The 18,679-nt window shown below is 44.5% G+C and overlaps 1 protein-coding gene across 1 annotated transcript in view; it reads left to right on the top strand.

The window, feature by feature from the left end:
- The window catches only part of robo2 (roundabout, axon guidance receptor, homolog 2), a 208,724-nt gene that overhangs the window by 127,239 nt on the left and 62,806 nt on the right, over positions 1–18,679 (top strand). The window contains 5 exon segments of the mRNA XM_079513571.1: positions 103–260; positions 1,376–1,496; positions 1,982–2,120; positions 10,380–10,516; positions 17,994–18,118. Coding sequence (XP_079369697.1) covers positions 103–260; positions 1,376–1,496; positions 1,982–2,120; positions 10,380–10,516; positions 17,994–18,118 — 680 coding nt within the window.

Genomic DNA, 18,679 nt, shown 5'->3' with positions numbered 1-18,679 from the left:
GAGAAGGAAAGCTGAACCATAACCTGGTAAATTTCTGTTGTATGATTAATGGTTTGGTCATGGTGCTCTGGCTAACCCCGGTTCCTCTTGTTTTCTCCTCAGTGTTGCGAGATGACTTCAGACAAAACCCTACAGACGCAGTGGTGGCTGTAGGAGAACCAGCCATCCTGGAGTGTGTCCCTCCCAGAGGTCACCCTGAACCCACCATCTACTGGAAGAAGGACAAAGTACGCATCGATGACAAGGAGGACAGAGTCACGGTGAGTACTAGCCTGAATGACGAGGGTGACTGATGCAATGTTACTGTGATTGGCATAAAGCTCTGTATTGGTTTAGGTCAGTTGTCTGTCACGTGAGAAGAATCCACGCGTGCCATTTTTTGGACAACCATACATTTGTATTGCAAAATATACAACTGTACAAAACGTTGTCTATATCAGTTCTCAAATTCGATTCCACAAAGAAATATATATTTTAACCACTTCAACCTGGCATCACTATTTTGGGCACGTCATAATAGGCAACATTTTGTTTTATAAATGTATTGTCCGCCAGGCCGAAATGGGCGAGACTGTTTTTTGCACCCTGTCCGTCCGTCGGTCCGTCTGTGATGGGCCTGTTATAGCGCATAGCAGGAGGTAGACTTTTGCAAAACACATTTTTGGACAGTACTCCTACAGTTTCAGTCAAACAATCACGCAACTCGGTACACAGTATCTCTATAGTCATTAAATGAGACATGTCTTTCAGACTTTTCTTATTCCATCCTGATTGGCTAAGATTGGCTTCCAGGCCACAATAACCTTAATCTGACGGTACCAGCGTTGCCTCAAATAGTCACTGACTATTCTCCCAAGACTTTTCTCACCCAACAGGTCAAAAAGGGTGAAGGGGTACAAGGTCCTCCCAGCAGGCTGAGGAACAGTTTTTTCCCACAGGCTGTCAGGATACTAGATGAAAAGTGACTGTGAATGTGCAATAACCCTCCGTACTCTGCACTATGCACTTCTGAGTATTCTGCACTATGCACTTTGACTGACGCTATTGCCCTGTGTTTGTTATCTTTGAGTGTTTTTATGATCATGTTTTTATTGGAGCTTCTGAGCGTAAGTTTTTCACATTTATGTACCTAAACTGTGCATCTATGTGACAATAATGTCAATCTGAATCTGACCTGGCTGAAACTTACGCTGTGCTCCAAGGAGCACTTTTTCTAATTTCTTTATGTTTTCACAAATCGTGAAAAAGCTTATGATGTTGTGAGCTTGTAAAATGTTGAACATTTTGTGTATATATTCAAGAATGATAACAGAAGCTATTTTGAAAAAATAAATAAATACAAGTTTTTTGATGGAGGAGTGTTTCTCGCCCCTAGATTCGTGGAGGAAAGCTGATGATCTCCAACACCAGGAAGAGTGATGCTGGCATGTACATCTGTGTGGGTACTAACATGGTGGGAGAACGGGACAGTGAAACGGCACAAGTCACAGTGTTTGGTAAGCTCCAAGATACTTTACAGTACATCTGCTCACACCAAGGTTATTGTAGTTTTTATTTATGTATTTATTTATATCCATTCCTCTTTATTTTTATTTGTTTAGTCTTTTGACAAAATTGGTTGAATATTTGGTTGAATATTTCTTTAACCAACACACAGACTTAAAGGGTGTTCAATAGCACTACTGATTTATAAAGAAAATAGTTTGATGATCCAATGGAGTTTGGACTTTTTAATTCTTTCCATTGGTTCAATATTTTTTAACCAACACACAGACGTAAATGGTGTTCAATAGCATTGATTTATATTTTTTAGTTTTAATAATCAAAAACCTCAAATGGAGTTTGGTGTTTTGGTGGTTTCTCCCCAACATGCATATTTATTTATTTTGTTTTTATTTATGCTAAAACCACACACATCATGTTTGAATTGTCTTATGTGAGCAAATGGTTTCATTGACTCTCCCCTTCATCCACACTGCAGAGCGGCCCACCTTCCTGCGACGGCCCATCAATCAGGTGGTTCTGGAGGAGGAGACGGTGGAGTTTCGCTGCCAGGTACAGGGAGACCCTCAGCCCAACGTCCGTTGGAGGAAGGATGACATTGATGTCCCTCGTGGGAGGTAAACAAACTCTACAGACAATTCTTGACAGTATGATCCTCACTGTACCTCAGGTTGAGTTTCCCCAGATGCTTGTTTCGCAGGGTCTCAGCCCCTACTGGTTCAGAGGAGGATTTATGGAAGATAAGCTGACCCCACATTAGATCTGTCTAATGTTTGCCATCAGCTGCGTGCGTGCGTGCGTGCGTGCGTGCGTGCGTGCGTGCGTGCGTGCGTGCGTGCGTGCGTGCTGATGATGATGTGCCAGGTACTATTTTATACAGAGCGATATGCAGCACAGTGATCAGTGTCAATGTGAGAGTGTGATGCAGCTTGATGATAACTCACACTGCCAGCTCTCACCTGGCCCTGCCTGCCAACGGGCATTATGCTGCCCTATTAGGCTGTCCACAACACACAGTACATTGCACACGCTGGCCCACCCCTGCTCGACCCCCCAGGTGTCTCCGCAGACCACTCAGACACAAAGGGGCAGAGGCAAGGATTATACATTGTGACACATTTCAAGAAAGGCGTCCACGAGCAGACAACCACACATGAATCTAGTAGGGAGGTAGGCATGGAGACTGACAGAACCTTTGGGGGTAGTGCAGACACAAACAGGCTGGAAGGCAGATGCTCAGAAAGTCAGCAAAGAAAAACCCAACTGAGGCAATTTGGAAGACAGACAGAGACAGAGGTGATTCGGGGCATGAGGGGGAAGGTTGTGACAGAGAGCCAGCTGACGGGACCTGACCAGACTCTGTGTGCAGGTGCAGGTGGGTCCTTGGCACAGACACCTCAGAAACCTCGAGGATAATATCCCCTTCGCATACACATTAACCCCATTCACCCTACTTAATCTCACTCACACACACACCCCCACACACACACACAGACACGCTTGTGTTTTGTGATAGAAAAGCTGTGTGTGCTAATGTAATCCAACGCGCTGCCTGCCAGTCTGTCTCACTTCCTGTGAGAGACGACCGACCCTGATGATGTTGTCCAACTGCTCCTGTTGCGTCACCGTGATTCACAGTCATTTACAGAGGTGTCATTGTCAACGTCTGCGCATCAAAGAGACTGGTGCTGTGTCCTGGCCAACAACTTACTCATAATTTACCGTTTGCATCACTACACAAAGCACACACGGCACGTACGCATTTGGGCGGATTGTTAATATCTGTTGGGATTTGGTTCATATCAGGGCCAGTGGCACATGAGTCCTGTGCCAAACCAAACACACACACACACAAAAAAAAGTTCACTTACTGTATGTCTTTGATATCGAGTTGGCTCAGGAACAGAGATGCACAGCTCATTTTTGTTTGCTAATTAGCACACTTTAATTTAACAGGAGGATGACTCTTGCTTGCTTGCGTCGATGCTTGCTTTGAAGCTAGTTGTGTTTAGCAGTAGAACGATGTAATGAACCTTAGTAACAAAGGCAGCCAAATTATTGAACGATCAGTATCACACTGCTTGCAATTAAGAGCGTTAATATACACATTAAAATACACAGTGTACCCCTTATTGGTTACATGTGTACACTCTCAGAGATAATTGAACATTCAGGATTTTACAGTTTAACAAATATGCTACCATAACACACTGTGACATTTAGCTGTAAGCTCCCCTGGGAGCTTACAGAGTAGTGGTTGTCACCACAGGGGGAAGGGAGTTGAGGACCATTATAGGTGTGGTGGGAAGGGGTGTCTGCTTGCTCTTCATCCAAAAAGGTTATACTGTCCTTATTACTATGATAAGCTGTAGAAAGAGAGGGACTTAGTGCCCCCCCCCCCCCCCCCTCCACCCCCCCAATACCTTCTACTTGTCTTTGTTGTTACCCCTTACCCTGTTTGTGCGTGCTTGTGCACGCGATTGTGCCTGTGTGTAAACTGTGCAACTTGCATGCAGGGGGAAGGGGTCTTAGAGCTTCAGCTGAATAAATACGTATTTAATGTGCTCAGTGGCTGTATTAGCCTCCCTGGTAAGCATGCACGCACGCACGCACGCACGCACACATGCACACACACAGAGTAGCTGCACACAGAGAATACACAGAAATTACCAGGATGGGACTGCATGGCACCAGCATCTGTGGTATAGAATAGGAAATACAGAAAAGCTGTTTTGATTTAAAGATTGAGTGTCGTGATTTTTATCACCCAAAAACATGTCCATCAGGTATTATGATTATATAAGGAGGAAGATTTTTTCAAAAAAGTGTACAGTATTTGTTAAAATGTCGTTTTTATGTGGACAAGCCCACCAGTTCATTAAGTATGCCTGGTTTGCCTGGTGGGTGGTGATGGGTGGTGATTCACCTGAACTTTAAGTATGGTTGGTGTACTGTTACCTGGATGCTTTGAAAATACTGTAATTGATAACTGATTGCTGTAGTTTTAGGATTCACTAAACAATTCACTAATCTATTGAAGTGACCATGGGTGATGGTTGGAGATTTGTAGTTCAAATGCGTGGCCCACCCATGTACTGTATGCAGTACCCGCTGTAGCTGTACAGTGCCCAGTGCGGAACCCAGTACCATATGCCACTGATCTGACAAATATGGAGATTGCGGATCATTGATGTTGTCAGAAGCTTTTTTGCTTCTCAGAAACCTTGGTTCGACTGAATTCCCACTCGGCACAGGTGTGTTCATTTTCAACCTAGCTGAATTACTTGTCATTGAAATTACGTATTTAGGGTTGGTGGTATTGAGCCAGCTGCTTCTGTATAGAATAGATTAAGTGGAAATAAAAAAAATCATAGAGAATTGGCTTGTTATGTTGGAGAGCCAGGAGGCGAGCACCAGAGACCTCCAGGTCTCCAGGAGGGAGACCCCGCAGCAGTCAATAAATCCCAGAGAATAGAAGAGGCTTGGCCAGCAGTGTGTGTTATCTCCTACTGCCAACCAGCTCTGTGTGTGGGCCAAATCTCTTTTTCTTTCCTTTGGTCTGTCTCTCCCTCCCTCCCTCCTTCCCTCCTTCCCTCTGGCCCCAGTGTGCCCTCCTTATCTGAGCCCCTCTGCTCTAGCGGTCCATCTGTATGCAGGTCCTCTGTCCCCCGTGACCCCAGAAACACAGCCCCTGCTCCACGCACCACCTCAGTGAAAAGCCTCCCTTTCGCACTCTTTCTGTGTGTGTGTGTGTGTGTGTGTGTGTGTGTGTGTGTGTGTGTGTGTGTGTGTGTGTGTGTGTGTGTGTGTGTGTGTGTGTGTGTGTGTGTGTGTGTGTGTGTGTGTGTGTGTGTGTGTGTGTGTGTGTGTGTGTGTGTGTGTGTGTGTGTGTGTGTGTGTGTGTGTTTCAGAGAGGTGTGTAGGTCATTCTTTTTGAGAGAGCTGTTAAAGCCACTCTGACAGGAATGACTGTGTTATGCTGACCATCCACTTTCAGTAATTTCTCACCTCCGCAACTCAGCAGAAAAAAGACGGGAGTCTGTGGTTCCTGTCTCCATTACTTCCACTGATATATAAGCGGATACATCTGGTATTCATGATTGTGCATTTGGGGGGCTTTTATCTTTTAGGCTGTATCGAAACAGAGTGCCAACAGCAATGTCATGCTCTGAAAATCAAACACATAATGCAAAACAAAAGAAAGAATATGAAAACACTATGCATTAATTAGAGACAGATACACAGTGGATCATTCATTATGGATCCAATGTCTTTCATTGATATTTGTGGCATGGTAAAATTCTCTCTCTCTTTCTGTCACTGTGTCTCTCTCATTTGCTATATTGAGAAAGCAATCGTGATGGTGTTTGCACACCCTTTGATCCTCTCGCGCGCGCACGCACGCACGCACGCACGCACGCACGCACGCACGCACGCATGCACATACACACACACACACACACACACTGACAGACACACAAGCTCCCAGGCATGTGCCAGTATGCTATTCTTTGCTGTTCCTTACTTCTTGCTATCTGCAACATCTCCCAGCAGATCACTAGCATCTGATCCAAAGCGCTCTGTCTAACTAAAGTCTCTTCTACTGTCACTGTTACCATGGAGCCCTGGCTCTGAACTCACCGACGCTAAAGTAAGAGACCGATTTAGGATCAGCTTACCCTCCACCAACCCCCAATCTAACCGCCGTGACTGTAATAGTGCCAAGCTGATCTTTGAGCAATGTGATAAATGCCTCATTTTGGCTTAACACTTTTTATGCTAAGGACGTGTATACACAGCCTGGGAATCAAAAACCACAGGTGCCTTGGATGTGTACAGGGGTCCTTAGTTATTTTTTATTGATATAAAAAAATATATCGATTTTTCTATTTTTATTTTGTTGGCCTTTCCTTCTGCAGCGTACTCCTTGTGTTTCACGCATGCGCACTGCCGTTCACTTCATTGTTTACGGCTCCATTAGAATGGCTCATAACTTTAAATCTAGGGAGCTCTCCATGGTTTTGACCAGGAGGGCAATGTTCTGTCTTCACTTCTGACTTCAGGAAGCATCTCGTTTGGAATATATACGCTTCTAGAGAGACTTTAGGTGTACCAGCGTGAGGTAAGAACGGAAGATTATGCGTCCCGGTTTTGGGGGGTAACGGAAGGTGGGCTTTTCAGAGTAAAATCTGCCTCATCTGCTGGCACTATAGTGCCATTATTTTTTGAAGAATTCCCTGGCAAAAATAGTGTTAAGAAGAGGCACCACCCTGGCTTCCTAGGGAATGTGAGAGGAGAGGAGACTCGGGGGGAGGGAGTGATGCTCTGGCTGTGGGCCCTGAGCAGGATAGATGAGAGGCCATAATGGCGCTTAATTGATTCCCTCCTATGGTTGATAGTGTCTGGACAGGTAGGTGTCCTTTGATCAGGCTGAGGTGAAGTGGCAGTCAGGTGGTGTGAAACAGGATCAGGCTGAATCAGAGCAGAGAGGGGACTTTGTCTCAGATCCATCAGACTGGAGTGTGAACTGGCATCGGTCCCATATGCGGAGTCCGACACGCACGCACGCACGCACGCACGCACACAGACACACACACAGACACACACAGACAGACACACACACACACACACACACACACACACACACACACACACGGTTGCAGTCCTGTGCACAGAGAGGTAAGGTATAGATAAAATCTACTCAGGCTGAGTCATTTTTCGGAGAACAGTATACAGTATACTGCACACGCTCAATCTCTCCAAGAGATAGGTAGGTGCTGTCAGGCTCAGTCAGTTGGCACTTGTCTTTGGGTGCGACTCAGGTGATTATGTGCTCATACTGTATGACAGATGGAGGGATCTCTCTCCCTGAGATGACCTCAAGGATTTTCAAGTTGTAGTGCTGCTTTTAAAAGTTAGTTTTTTAAAGATTTGAATAAATGCATTGGCCTGTGCACTACATGCACTTAACTACAGTACTTATTAAGACCTATATACTTTGTTGTATGACAATAGTCAAAATAGCATTTCTACCAGCCCATAGCACATGAGCTTGTGAGCTTCTATTTTTGGAATGTATTTATGTACTGGAAAGCCTTTGCCTATAATGACATGCTCAAAATAGGGAGGCCGAGATTAATGTGGTTTATCAACAAGACGAGAGAAATGATGCTTAATCTTGCCATATGCTTACATTTTCATCACTCCACATCTAACTGCATATTGCATAAGCAAGTGCCTGCCCCCATTATAGTACAGTATGTGTGGGCGTGATCTACAGCATACTGTATGATTGCATATGTTGTAATCTGTGTGTGCATGTACTGTTTATGTGTCTGCATGTGTGTTCCCTGGGTTAAGATGGAGGGAGAGGCCAGCAGAGTGAACTTGGCCCTCCGATTCTTTCCACAACCCATCCATATTACATGTGTAATTACATTCCTCCTCTAATGGGGAACAGAGCCCTACCCCAAGCCTGATACAAGAAAGAGCTACTGTTCCCCTCGCTTGCGTGTATTTATACGCGTGTGTGTGTGTGTGTGTGTGTGTGTGTGTGTGCGTGTGCGTGTGCGTGCGCGTGCGCGTGCGTGTGTGGCCACAACTACCTCTTATCCCAGAGTTTTTCCACCCCTCCTGTCATCTAAGCTGATTCAAAATAGGAAGCTGATTACAGATTGATTGGGCTCAGGTTTCCCTCTAATAAGTTATGCGGCAGCCTGAGGTCCTTTTTTTGGAAGACTGGCGGCGACAGGACCAAAGAACAATGCACATGTTGTCTGGTGTGATGTGCTGCGTGTGCCCTGCCTGCTGTGAGGGCATGGCCGTGCAACATGTATCAGACTGTGGGAACCTGTCAGAATGGTATGGCTGACTATGACAATGAGTATTTGTGGCCTTGTGGGCAGGGTCTTCTCAGAAGCCTCACCTGTCACCTTCACTCCTTTCACTCCTCCTGCGGACTCCATCTCCTCCATGCCAGCCAGGGATATAGAATATTTATTTTAAAGCCTAATTATATATAATATAATTAATATAATTAACAATAACATGCCACATTGGGACAAAATGGCCAAACTATAAAAAGAGTGATTCATTAGATCACTAGAGAATTAGACTATGGCCCGAGGGCCATAGTCTGTGAAGATGTGCTCTCTTCATTAGATTGTGTTGTTTCCTACATAACAAGACAGCGTGCCCGCCTGAAAAAAGGTTCTGTGTCACTCCTGTGGATGCTGCCAGAACATTTCCAAACAATAAAAGCATTATTCTCTGCCCCACCATTGCCTGAACTGTACTGTACTGTACATCCCCTCTTCTCTAGAACAAAGTATTTAGTCATGACTCAGTCAAATAATCATTATGGCTCTTTAAGTACCTGTGTGGAGAGGTGGAACTGAGTTGAAGAATGCACTTCAATAAAGCTGCCTTTGAACGCTTGCTCAGGAAATGTCATAACACCGTGTGAGGGGGGGTTGAGACATGGGGAGACGGGACAGATTAGTTTTGCAGCTGCCAGTGGCACACAGCCATCAGTACACCTGATGGTAGGGTCCTTTCCAGTGCAGGGGAAATGGACCATAGCCTTGTGTTACTGTACAGTGCAGTCCCTTTAGAAAACATTGACATAGTCCATTGTTCACACACAAGACGTCCTCACCTTGCTGAGCTACTGGGACACGGTTAACTTAACAGATCGTATTGTGTTTAAATTCAACATGGTTTGAGAAAGCCATTCGTGTTTGAAGACGCAATGGTGTGGCACCTTATCTCTCCTTCTCTCTGTCTCTGCCTCACCATTCTGTTCTCTCATTGTGTGTAGTGACAGACTGTGGACAGCAGACTGTTGTCTGGCTGTCAGACTGCCATCAGACACCCCAAACCTCATACCACCAGCGACCAGCCCCCTCACCACCACCACACCCCTCACACATTGCCATGCCAGCGAAACCCTTCTAATTACCAGACAGAACAACACACCAACCTAACATCACACACTGCTGCTATAGACATGTATAACATTTCTATAATATACCGCTAACCGTATAGTGATACTGAATTAAAAGCTATTATGATAATATTGAACAGAACGGTAAATGGATTTTACGTTGATGCTTATTTTGTTCTTTCTTTCTTTGTCTCCATTCCTCCCAAGTGACAAACACAACACACAAACACATGTATTGCATTATATGGTGGGAATATCAAGATGTTGGTGGTAAATTATCATTAATGTTATCCCCACTCCAAAAATAGTGAATTAGCCTGTGTGGGAACATTTGGGTTCCCCAAAAAATATGGGGTCATAGTTTCAGGCATTAAGCTGTAGCAGGTCTATAGCTACTCTGTCAAGTACTTTTTTCTTTGTGTAGCACTGTAAAGATACAGTGCATTATGCTCTCCCAAACGCACGCACGCACGCACGCACGCACGCACGCACGCACGCACGCACGCACGCAAGCACTCACTCACTCACTCACTCACTCACTCACTCACTCACTCACTCACTCACTCACTCACACTCATAAACACAAAGGAACGTCTCATGAATATTGGAAGAGTTTGGGGGTTCCAGTTGAGAGAATGCCTCTCCCTGTACTGCGTGTCATTGCTAAATAATTGATCCACCTTATTCCAATCTCCCATTGTCAAAATGAACGGTTGGGTTTCTAACACTGGTAACACTGTTCACCTCTTAGGGAGAAAATGCACTTCTCATGGTTGCTGATACCTTAACATGCTTAGCTTCACTACCAGCACATTTTTGCCAGTGGGACATCTGAATCTGAATTTAACATCTAACATCTGCCTTTTGATGCTGTAGATATACGGACAGATACAGAATCCGGAATCTCATGCTATTGTTTCTCTGTTGGCAGGTATGAGATCAAGTATGATAAGGAGGACTACCTGCTCAGGGTTAAGAAGGCCTCGACCAACGATGAAGGCACGTTCACCTGTGTGGCAGAAAACCGCGTGGGCAAGCTGGAGGCATCCGCCACACTTACTGTCCGAGGTAGGAAATGCCGTCGCCATGCTGTTCTTTCACATTTAGCTCACACAACAGCCAACACAAAGGTGTCATCATGGACCATTCTTTGAGCTCATGGTTGAATACTGTGCGACCCTGACGGACAGTATTAACCTATGAAGCCTCCTGGAATTCCAGTAGTGCTGACTCTCTAAGCTGAGAGAGATGTGGACAGTCAGTCTATGAATACATTTAATTATTTACACTTTCAAGTGCAGCATTGACACACATTGCCTCCACCCCCCACCGCCACCCCCCCTCAGAGCGGTTGGGTAGTCACGCTGTAACCACCCAGTCAGCAGTAAAGCCATTTCACAGTTTACTGGTGCACACCGACAGGCCTGTGCTTGAGGTTTGCAAGGTTAATAAAAACATTCTAACCATAATCTTTTCTCTCTTGCGCTACTCTTCTGCCCATTAGATCAGAGAATTCAAGGTCTCTGTGGAGCGCTTTAATGCCACACAGCCAGCTGAGGGCTGACTTCAATTTTCAGCCCTTTTAAATACTGGGATTTATGTGAAACCTGCTTTTTTTTTTTTAGAACAGAGGCTCAGGTCTTGGCTGAAGAGAGGGGAGACAGATAATCATACAGGGACATGGTCACTACTTGTGCCAACACATTTTAATATGGTGTTGAGTCTCAACTGCAGAATGTATCCTCCCTGCTAGACCACTTTAGTCTTATTATACTCAATACTGGAATATGATATCTAGCACCAGGAATATCTCTCTTATCTCTTTCTCTTTGGCTTTCAGTTGCTCTATGCATCAGTGCTAACAATGAATACACACCTCACCATGCTACTACAAACACACACCACCTGTAGAACTGTAGATTTCATATATGCAGACAGAGAACATCCAATAGCATATTTTTGCATCTGGAGAATAGAGAGCAACTCCCCCCAGAAAGCTATGCTTTATAGTGTGCAAAATATTCGGCCACTGGGGGGCACTAACATTAGGCTTTCTATGGCCATCAGTGTAAGGTAAAGTAAAGCTGAGGCAAAAGCACCAATTGTAGGAAAACCTTGTTCTATTGGATCATCTCTGTCATTGCTTACCCTGTTCTGGAAACGTGTTGCCCCCAACACAACATATCATTCATTCTGACTTATTATTTCTTTTGTCTTACTTTATTATGTTTGTTCTGTTCCCCTTCTTTTTTTTGTGTGTTTGTATGTGTGTTTGTTCTTGATTTGTTTCTGTCGTGTATCCACTCCTCCATTGTTGTGTCTCCAGCTCGCCCTGTAGGTAAGTGGTCATCATCCTTCTGATCTGCTCCCATTCCCATCCTCCTGCATGTGCTCCCCATACACACCTCTGCATCCGATTGCTTGACGACCACTGTTAGCACACTGTAACATGCTGTAGTTGACTAACATGGCTGTTGTAATGTACCGTAATGTTACATCTTGTTAACTCCCCAAAATGTCCAGTGTTTAATGGTTCCATTGTTTTTTTTAGATTTGGTTCTTGCGTGCCTTCTCGAGTTCACTAACCAGGAATATAAAGATTTTTTTTTAAATTATGACAAATTCTCAGCTTTGTAGAATATATACTCTGCCCTTCACTATTTGTGGACAAGGCCAGCAATCTGATGATGTCAGATGTAGACATCTCTCATCTTCCATAGTTATTCCGCTGCTGTACTGGGACCCTGCTTAACAAGCACGTCTTGAGGCCATCTGTGGACTCTTGGCGCGTGGTACACATCGCTCAGATCTGTGTGTCTTGGACGGGCTCATTTCCTCCGAACCCCAAGACAGAGCAGGAGATCTCACTGAGTGTTCCGATAGATGTGAGAAAGACAAGGTCACAGCCATTTGATACACTTCAAACTGTAGAAATGGATAGTGAGGGGGGGACATCTGGAGGAAGGAACACAAGATAGCGGAGAGAGGAGAGGAATGCAGAGAAGACAGATATGGGGTTGGTTAGAGACGGAGGGGTAGGGGCGGAAGTCATCACGGTCTTGACTGGCAGACGGAGCCCAAATGCTGCCACAATGGCACGACCGAGGTTGCCAAAACAGCAGTGGCCATCCCACAATTGTCACGAGCTGTCAGCCTCCGAGAAGATGGAGGAAATTACACATTCAGCCTGCCTGTGGGAAAGAGACAGTAATTGCCGTAGACTTCTGAATAAAATATGATTTTTTTTGTGTGTGTGTGTGTGTGTGGGGGGGGTGGGGGGGGGGTGTCTTATATGAATGTATGTCTATCTGTCCATTTGTTCTCTTCTCCGAGTTTTGTATGCTGTAACTCCCCCCCCCGCCATACCCGGGGCAGATGTGACTTGTCATGAATTAAATATGGGGGCCTGATCATGCGTTTCCTTGGGAGGGGACAGGAAGGAGCCTCTCACATGTCGTTAAGGGTCTCTGAATCAAAACAGGACCCATGTGAGTGAGCTGTGAGCCAAGCTGGGAAACCGACTTCCTGTAAATATCCATGTTTGACAATGTCAATCTTTTTGTTTTAGATGTATATATTTCTTGCTAGTTAGAGTAAGAGATAGGAAGGAAGGTAGACAGTAAACCATAGCATGAATCAGGATTTAACCACTTAAACCCTATGCAGGCCCCCTAAGGTTTTTAGGAGTACATGTATGGTGTTGGGCGCAAAAAGAGAATTGCAGTTTCTACTAGTTGAGTCAATCATTTGAATTATTGACCATGGCACTTGATTAAAAAATGTGGCGCTCCACATTTTTGGTTGGCTACAACAAAACACTGGGGTATGATTTAGCCTAGCTAAGGTCACGGTTACAGATCATAGAAAGAAATAATCATGTGTGTATACAGAAGAAGAAATAATCATGACACGTTTGTTTGTTATGAGGATACCTTGGTTGTGGTGAACATAATCGGTAATCGGGTCCCCAGCTAATAAGTAAACGGTTGTGAATTAGTATGGCCCTTATGACATATCTATACTTTTAATATATATGGTAGGAGTGTGTGTGTGTGTGTGTGTGTGTGTGTGTGTGTGTGTGTGTGTGTGTGTGTGTGTGTGTGTGTGTGTGTGTGTGTGTGTGTGTGTGTGTGTGTGTGTGTGTGTGTGTGTGTGTGTGTGTGTGTGTGTGTGTGTGTGTGTGTGTGTGTGTGTGTGTGTGTGTGTGTGTACTGCATGGTGCCACAAGTGCCTAGGAAACAAGGAGATGAGGAGAGACCGATAAAGATAAGTGTGAGAGATGAGTGTGAGAAAAGACTAATTTGGGACTGTGATAGAAGCCAGTCTGTAACAGGCGTGAGTGGTTAGCGGTGATGCAATGTGTGGGATGGACTGACCAGTGAAAGAGAAAGGAGGAAACGGTCTTTGCCAGACTGTGATTTAGGAGGGCTGTTTCAGGCCCAGAAATGCGAGAGGCGCAAGCTAACTAAGCTGCAGAGGGCCAAATGGGGATGCTGTAAATCTGAAGCCATCTGCCTCATTCCCAACTGTGTGTATCTTTGACAAATACATACTCCCAGAAAGGGATTACATGGAGAAAGCAGCCAAATGGGATGAGTTTTCCCTTACTGGAACCAGCTGGCTTGACAGTTCAAGGACTTAGACAGCAATCAAAAGAAAAATAATGAATGTAAGATGTTCTGCAACAAGTCTTTTATTCTTTTTCAGATTCAGATTTTGGGATGTTCAAAACAAACAAAACTTGCATTGGGACCACTTTGATATCTGATCTGTGATCATAGAATTATCTTTGTCAATAAGAAATAGAAGTTTGATTCATCAAATAATATATTTAATGCCACAAATCTGATCCACTCTGATAAGGATTCAAAGTTTTGAACTCTTGGGCCTAGATGACTATGATTGATGATTTTAAATGTCTGCTGTAGGAGGCAGTTTTTATGCCTGGAACGTGATGGTAATTTGTAATCATGGGCAACATAGTTCATGTCAGCAGGAAGCCTACACACAGTTTGACAAATAAGGAAAGGTCACAGTCAGGGCCATGTAACTACGCTCAAGATTCAGCCATCTGTAGACCTCGACTTTGTTGTGATAATATTCAGTATTTCTCATGAGATAAATATAGTTCAGATTTACTGTTTACTAAAACAAACAGTACCTGTCATTAAAGGAGAATACCGGACCAACACTTTTATTATATATATCCAAGAACCCTGTATAGCCATACATGGAGAAGACTGGATCATCACCTAGATCTGCATATACAGTATGGAGCCGGCCAGCAACTCTATATCTGGCCTCACGGACACCACGTTGATCTGACCTCATCATACCCTTAGATCTCCATATATGGAGCTGTCCTGTTCTGACATTCCATATGTTGATCCTACCCCACCCGTCCTTCCTCTTCGATGTCTCCCTTTTGACTGATACAGTACCTGTCCACAGGGCTCGACGCTTAGCATTTTTCCAAGTAGCACGTGTGCGACTAAGTTGAAAAATCTAGTAGCACACAAATTATTTTAGGAGCACGATGAAAAGTTATCAAATAATGTGTTTTTGAGGGGCGCTAGCCCCTCCTATATACAGCTGTAGTCCCCACACGTCTCAATATCTTGACAATGAAAGGAGAAATTAGGTCAAAATTCCGCTAAATATGACGTAAATTAAACATCAAAACATTAAACGCCATTGACATTGAAAGGACAATGTATGTCATATGTAAACGAGCAAATCAGCTAACCAATCACAGGCAACAGGCATTCTGATTGGCCAATATGAGATGATTCATGATGATGTATGATGATAAGAGCGCCCCTCACTTCACACAGGTGTGATTTTTCTTTAATACAGTGATATGAGGTAGGGGGCGGGCAATATGAAAAATCTTTCAGAAATGATCACAATATTGATATTCATCTGGATTTGTTTGTTTTTATATAATCTATATAATCAATTTGTTTTTATGCTGATAGTCTATTAGTTTTTTATGCAAATAGATAGAGGGATAGATGGATAATCAATTCATTTTATGTTGCTCATGTATGGACAGACAGACTTTCTATCCGTTTTTATCCTGCTGTTCTATCGTGTGAGATTCGGTGCAGGGCGCAGGCTACTCGATGGTACTATTAGTATTGTAACATTCTCCTTGGCTTTGACTGCTTCAGTTCAGACCATCGTACATAGGCTATACACCTCGGCGTGGTGGAAGGAGGTAGTGGGGGGATCTTTGCCTTTTTTCCGTCGCTCGTTATGCAGGCTACTGACTTAATATGTACCCAGCCAAGTCGGTCATTCGTATTATCATTTGCGCTGCGCACACGATTTTGTAAGCGAGGTGCTGAGCGATGGTTGTTTTGGTAGAATCCGTGCACACGTGCACTCTTTGCGTGCACGGCCGCACGCTGTTTCACCCACGTTTGGTTAAAAGTTATAGAGTGATGTTTGAACATTGAACTTTCCAAATAACTTTAGTATTCAACGTGTCGGGGTCCTAGCAACTCCTTCTGTGCTATCATGCTATCCTGCTGCGTTCGCTGCTGACAGGGAAGAGAAGTACTGAACAGCAACACATGGAGGGGCGGGGCGGTGGGAGCAAAAGGGACAGATCTTCAAATGAACGCCGCATTGAGTCTCGACACGTTGTTAGCTTGTAGATCTGCTCTTTTTGGCGAACGACACCGCCGTACTATATAAATATAAATGTAGGTATAGAACCGCGACTATAGACTGTGCACTTGCTGTAGAGCCTTGTCTTTATCACGATTGAACGGTCAAATTCTGTAGTCGCACGGGTGCTACAAAGTGAATTTGACAACTCGCACAGTGATATTTTAACTCGCAAATGCGAGTACCTAGTCGCACTGTCGAGCCCTGCCTGTCCATTCAAACTCTAGACAGGCCCACCCCAAAGTCATTAGTGCAGCCGCGCCCAGCAGTTCTCAACAGGCTCTAAAAGGCCCGGCCCTACATGGGCCCTAACTGGGCTGGCACGAGGCCCTGCCTGGCCTTACTAATTTTCACACATTTTACGACCTACCCGGCCCGAAAACGCCAATTAAAAAAATAAAAGAAAAGGGTCCATATACGTACAGTATGGGCATTCCCAGACCTGTTGTTTTAGCGCGACCACGCCCCCAGGGCGTCTTAGTGGTAAAATCAGATTACGGTAAGAAAGGCACTGGTCCGGAATTCTCCTTTAACACAGCCAAGATATAACAAAACATCTCATCATAGGTCTATGAAAGCTGGACGGTTTATAAAGATAGATTATGTAAAGTTCTCCTCTTTCAGAACAAATTGTTGGCACAAAGTGCACTCTGTACTGTTGCGAGTCATATGTTTCTGAGGTACTCTCTACTATCGTTCAGTTATGCACTCTGATTCATCACAAGTTATGAAAGCTGTTTGCTTGGTGAAGTGGAAATGGAGAGTGAGGTGCTAAGATTGTCCCTGCTACTGGGGAAACCTCAGAGGAACTTCTATACTGTATGTGTAACTCAAATGTATTGAGCTAAGAGTCAAAGAACTGTCTGTTGCCCTGGCTGCTAGATAGAACAGCCTCCCTTTCGTTTGATATAGCAGTGAATATTGGCTGAGACAGTTTAACATGCAATTTCAAAGAAAACCAAGTCCATGGTCTTTGAATGAGAAATATTTGCTTGAGGTGACATGAAAATAGAAAAGATCTTTCTTTCTCTCTAAGACCCCCCCCCCGCTCTCATTCGTTAAAGCACCTTTCTACCTTAAGCCTTGATCTGAAGTACTGAGCTATACTTCTGATCTTTTCTTTTAGTCAGCTGCTCTCTGATGCCCAGTAAATCTTACACAGTAAAATGCGATGGTGATGTCTCTAGACATGCACCTGTGTGTCTGTCTCTATAGATAGAGCTGGATGTCTTCAGGGCATGGCTGTGTGCCTCTGTGTTGTAGTCCAACCTAAAGGGTGCTGTGAGCGAGGCGCTTGTCCCCCTACATGAATGCAGACGTGACCGTCATTCATTCAGCCTCAACCTCACCTGGATGAATGCCCCCCCCCCCCCCCCCCCCACACACACACACCCCCGGTAACCATGGAAATAGCAGTCATGACAGTCCTTAGTGTACATATTTTTTTCCCCTCTTTTTTTCCTCTTCTCTGTTCAGAATGAATAAACGATCAATAATGCTGCATGGAAGCTCTCTACAGCGTTCCCATTGTTGATTTGGCTGTGTGGTACAGTGCTTGTTGTTGCTTGAAGACCCCACCTCCCAACCCTGTTGACCTCAATCCCTGAACCTTTCATTAGAGATTCATTCTCATTGTTTACCATATGGCTGCTGCAACTAACGATTATTTATTCTATCCATTACCTTTGCAATTAATTGAATAATTCAGCAGCAATTATACATCACTATTTTTATTAAAGGTTTTTAAAGAAATGTCATTACCCCCCCCTCCTCCTTTATTTATTTATATATTTATAATTGATTAAACCATTTGAGTTCGGTCGCACCACTATTAGGGATTCATATTTTTTTTAACCTTTTTGATCCCCAGCGGCACCACAGTTTGTTATCCGTCCAAGGGACCAGATCGTGGCCCAGGGTCGAACCGCCACCTTCCCATGCGAGACCAGGGGGAACCCCCAGCCTGCTGTCTTCTGGCAGAAGGAGGGAAGCCAGGTAAGAATGCCAAAAAGAAAATACACATCAAAACACTTTTCTTAGATTTGCAGAGTGTTTATACACTGTAAAATAAATCACACCTGTGTGAACTGAGCGGTGCAACAATACATTTATTTATAGTTACTGTACTGTACTGTGCTCTGTATACTGTATTGTAGTGTACTGTGCTCTCTACTGTACTTAGATTATTTTTGGAAAATAATCTTTGAGAAATGACAGTTACCGTGTGGGGGTCCTCGGAACATCCAGACCCCTAGGAACACGCCCAGGGTGCCGGCCTGGTTCCGGCGAGCTGCCTCATGTCCGAAAAGGTCGAGAAATGACAGAGTTACTGTGTGGGGGTCCCTGGGGGGTCCGTGTGGGGGTCCCGGGAACATCCAGACCCCCAGGAACGCCCAGGGATCGTACTGTAGTGTACTCTGTGCCACTTTACTCTGTGCTTTACTCTACTGGCCACTTTAGGTGTTCCAGCTGTCCGTGCTCGGACACAGAGACAGACACACATACATACACACATACATAGGGACACACAAAAAGCTGCATAGGCATACGCTCAAA

Source organism: Electrona antarctica (assembly GCF_951216825.1).
Source record: "Electrona antarctica genome assembly, chromosome: 11".
Taxonomy (NCBI): domain Eukaryota; kingdom Metazoa; phylum Chordata; class Actinopteri; order Myctophiformes; family Myctophidae; genus Electrona; species Electrona antarctica.
The sequence above is the reverse complement of the archived record's forward strand: the minus strand, read 5'-3'. Positions and strand labels throughout refer to the sequence as shown.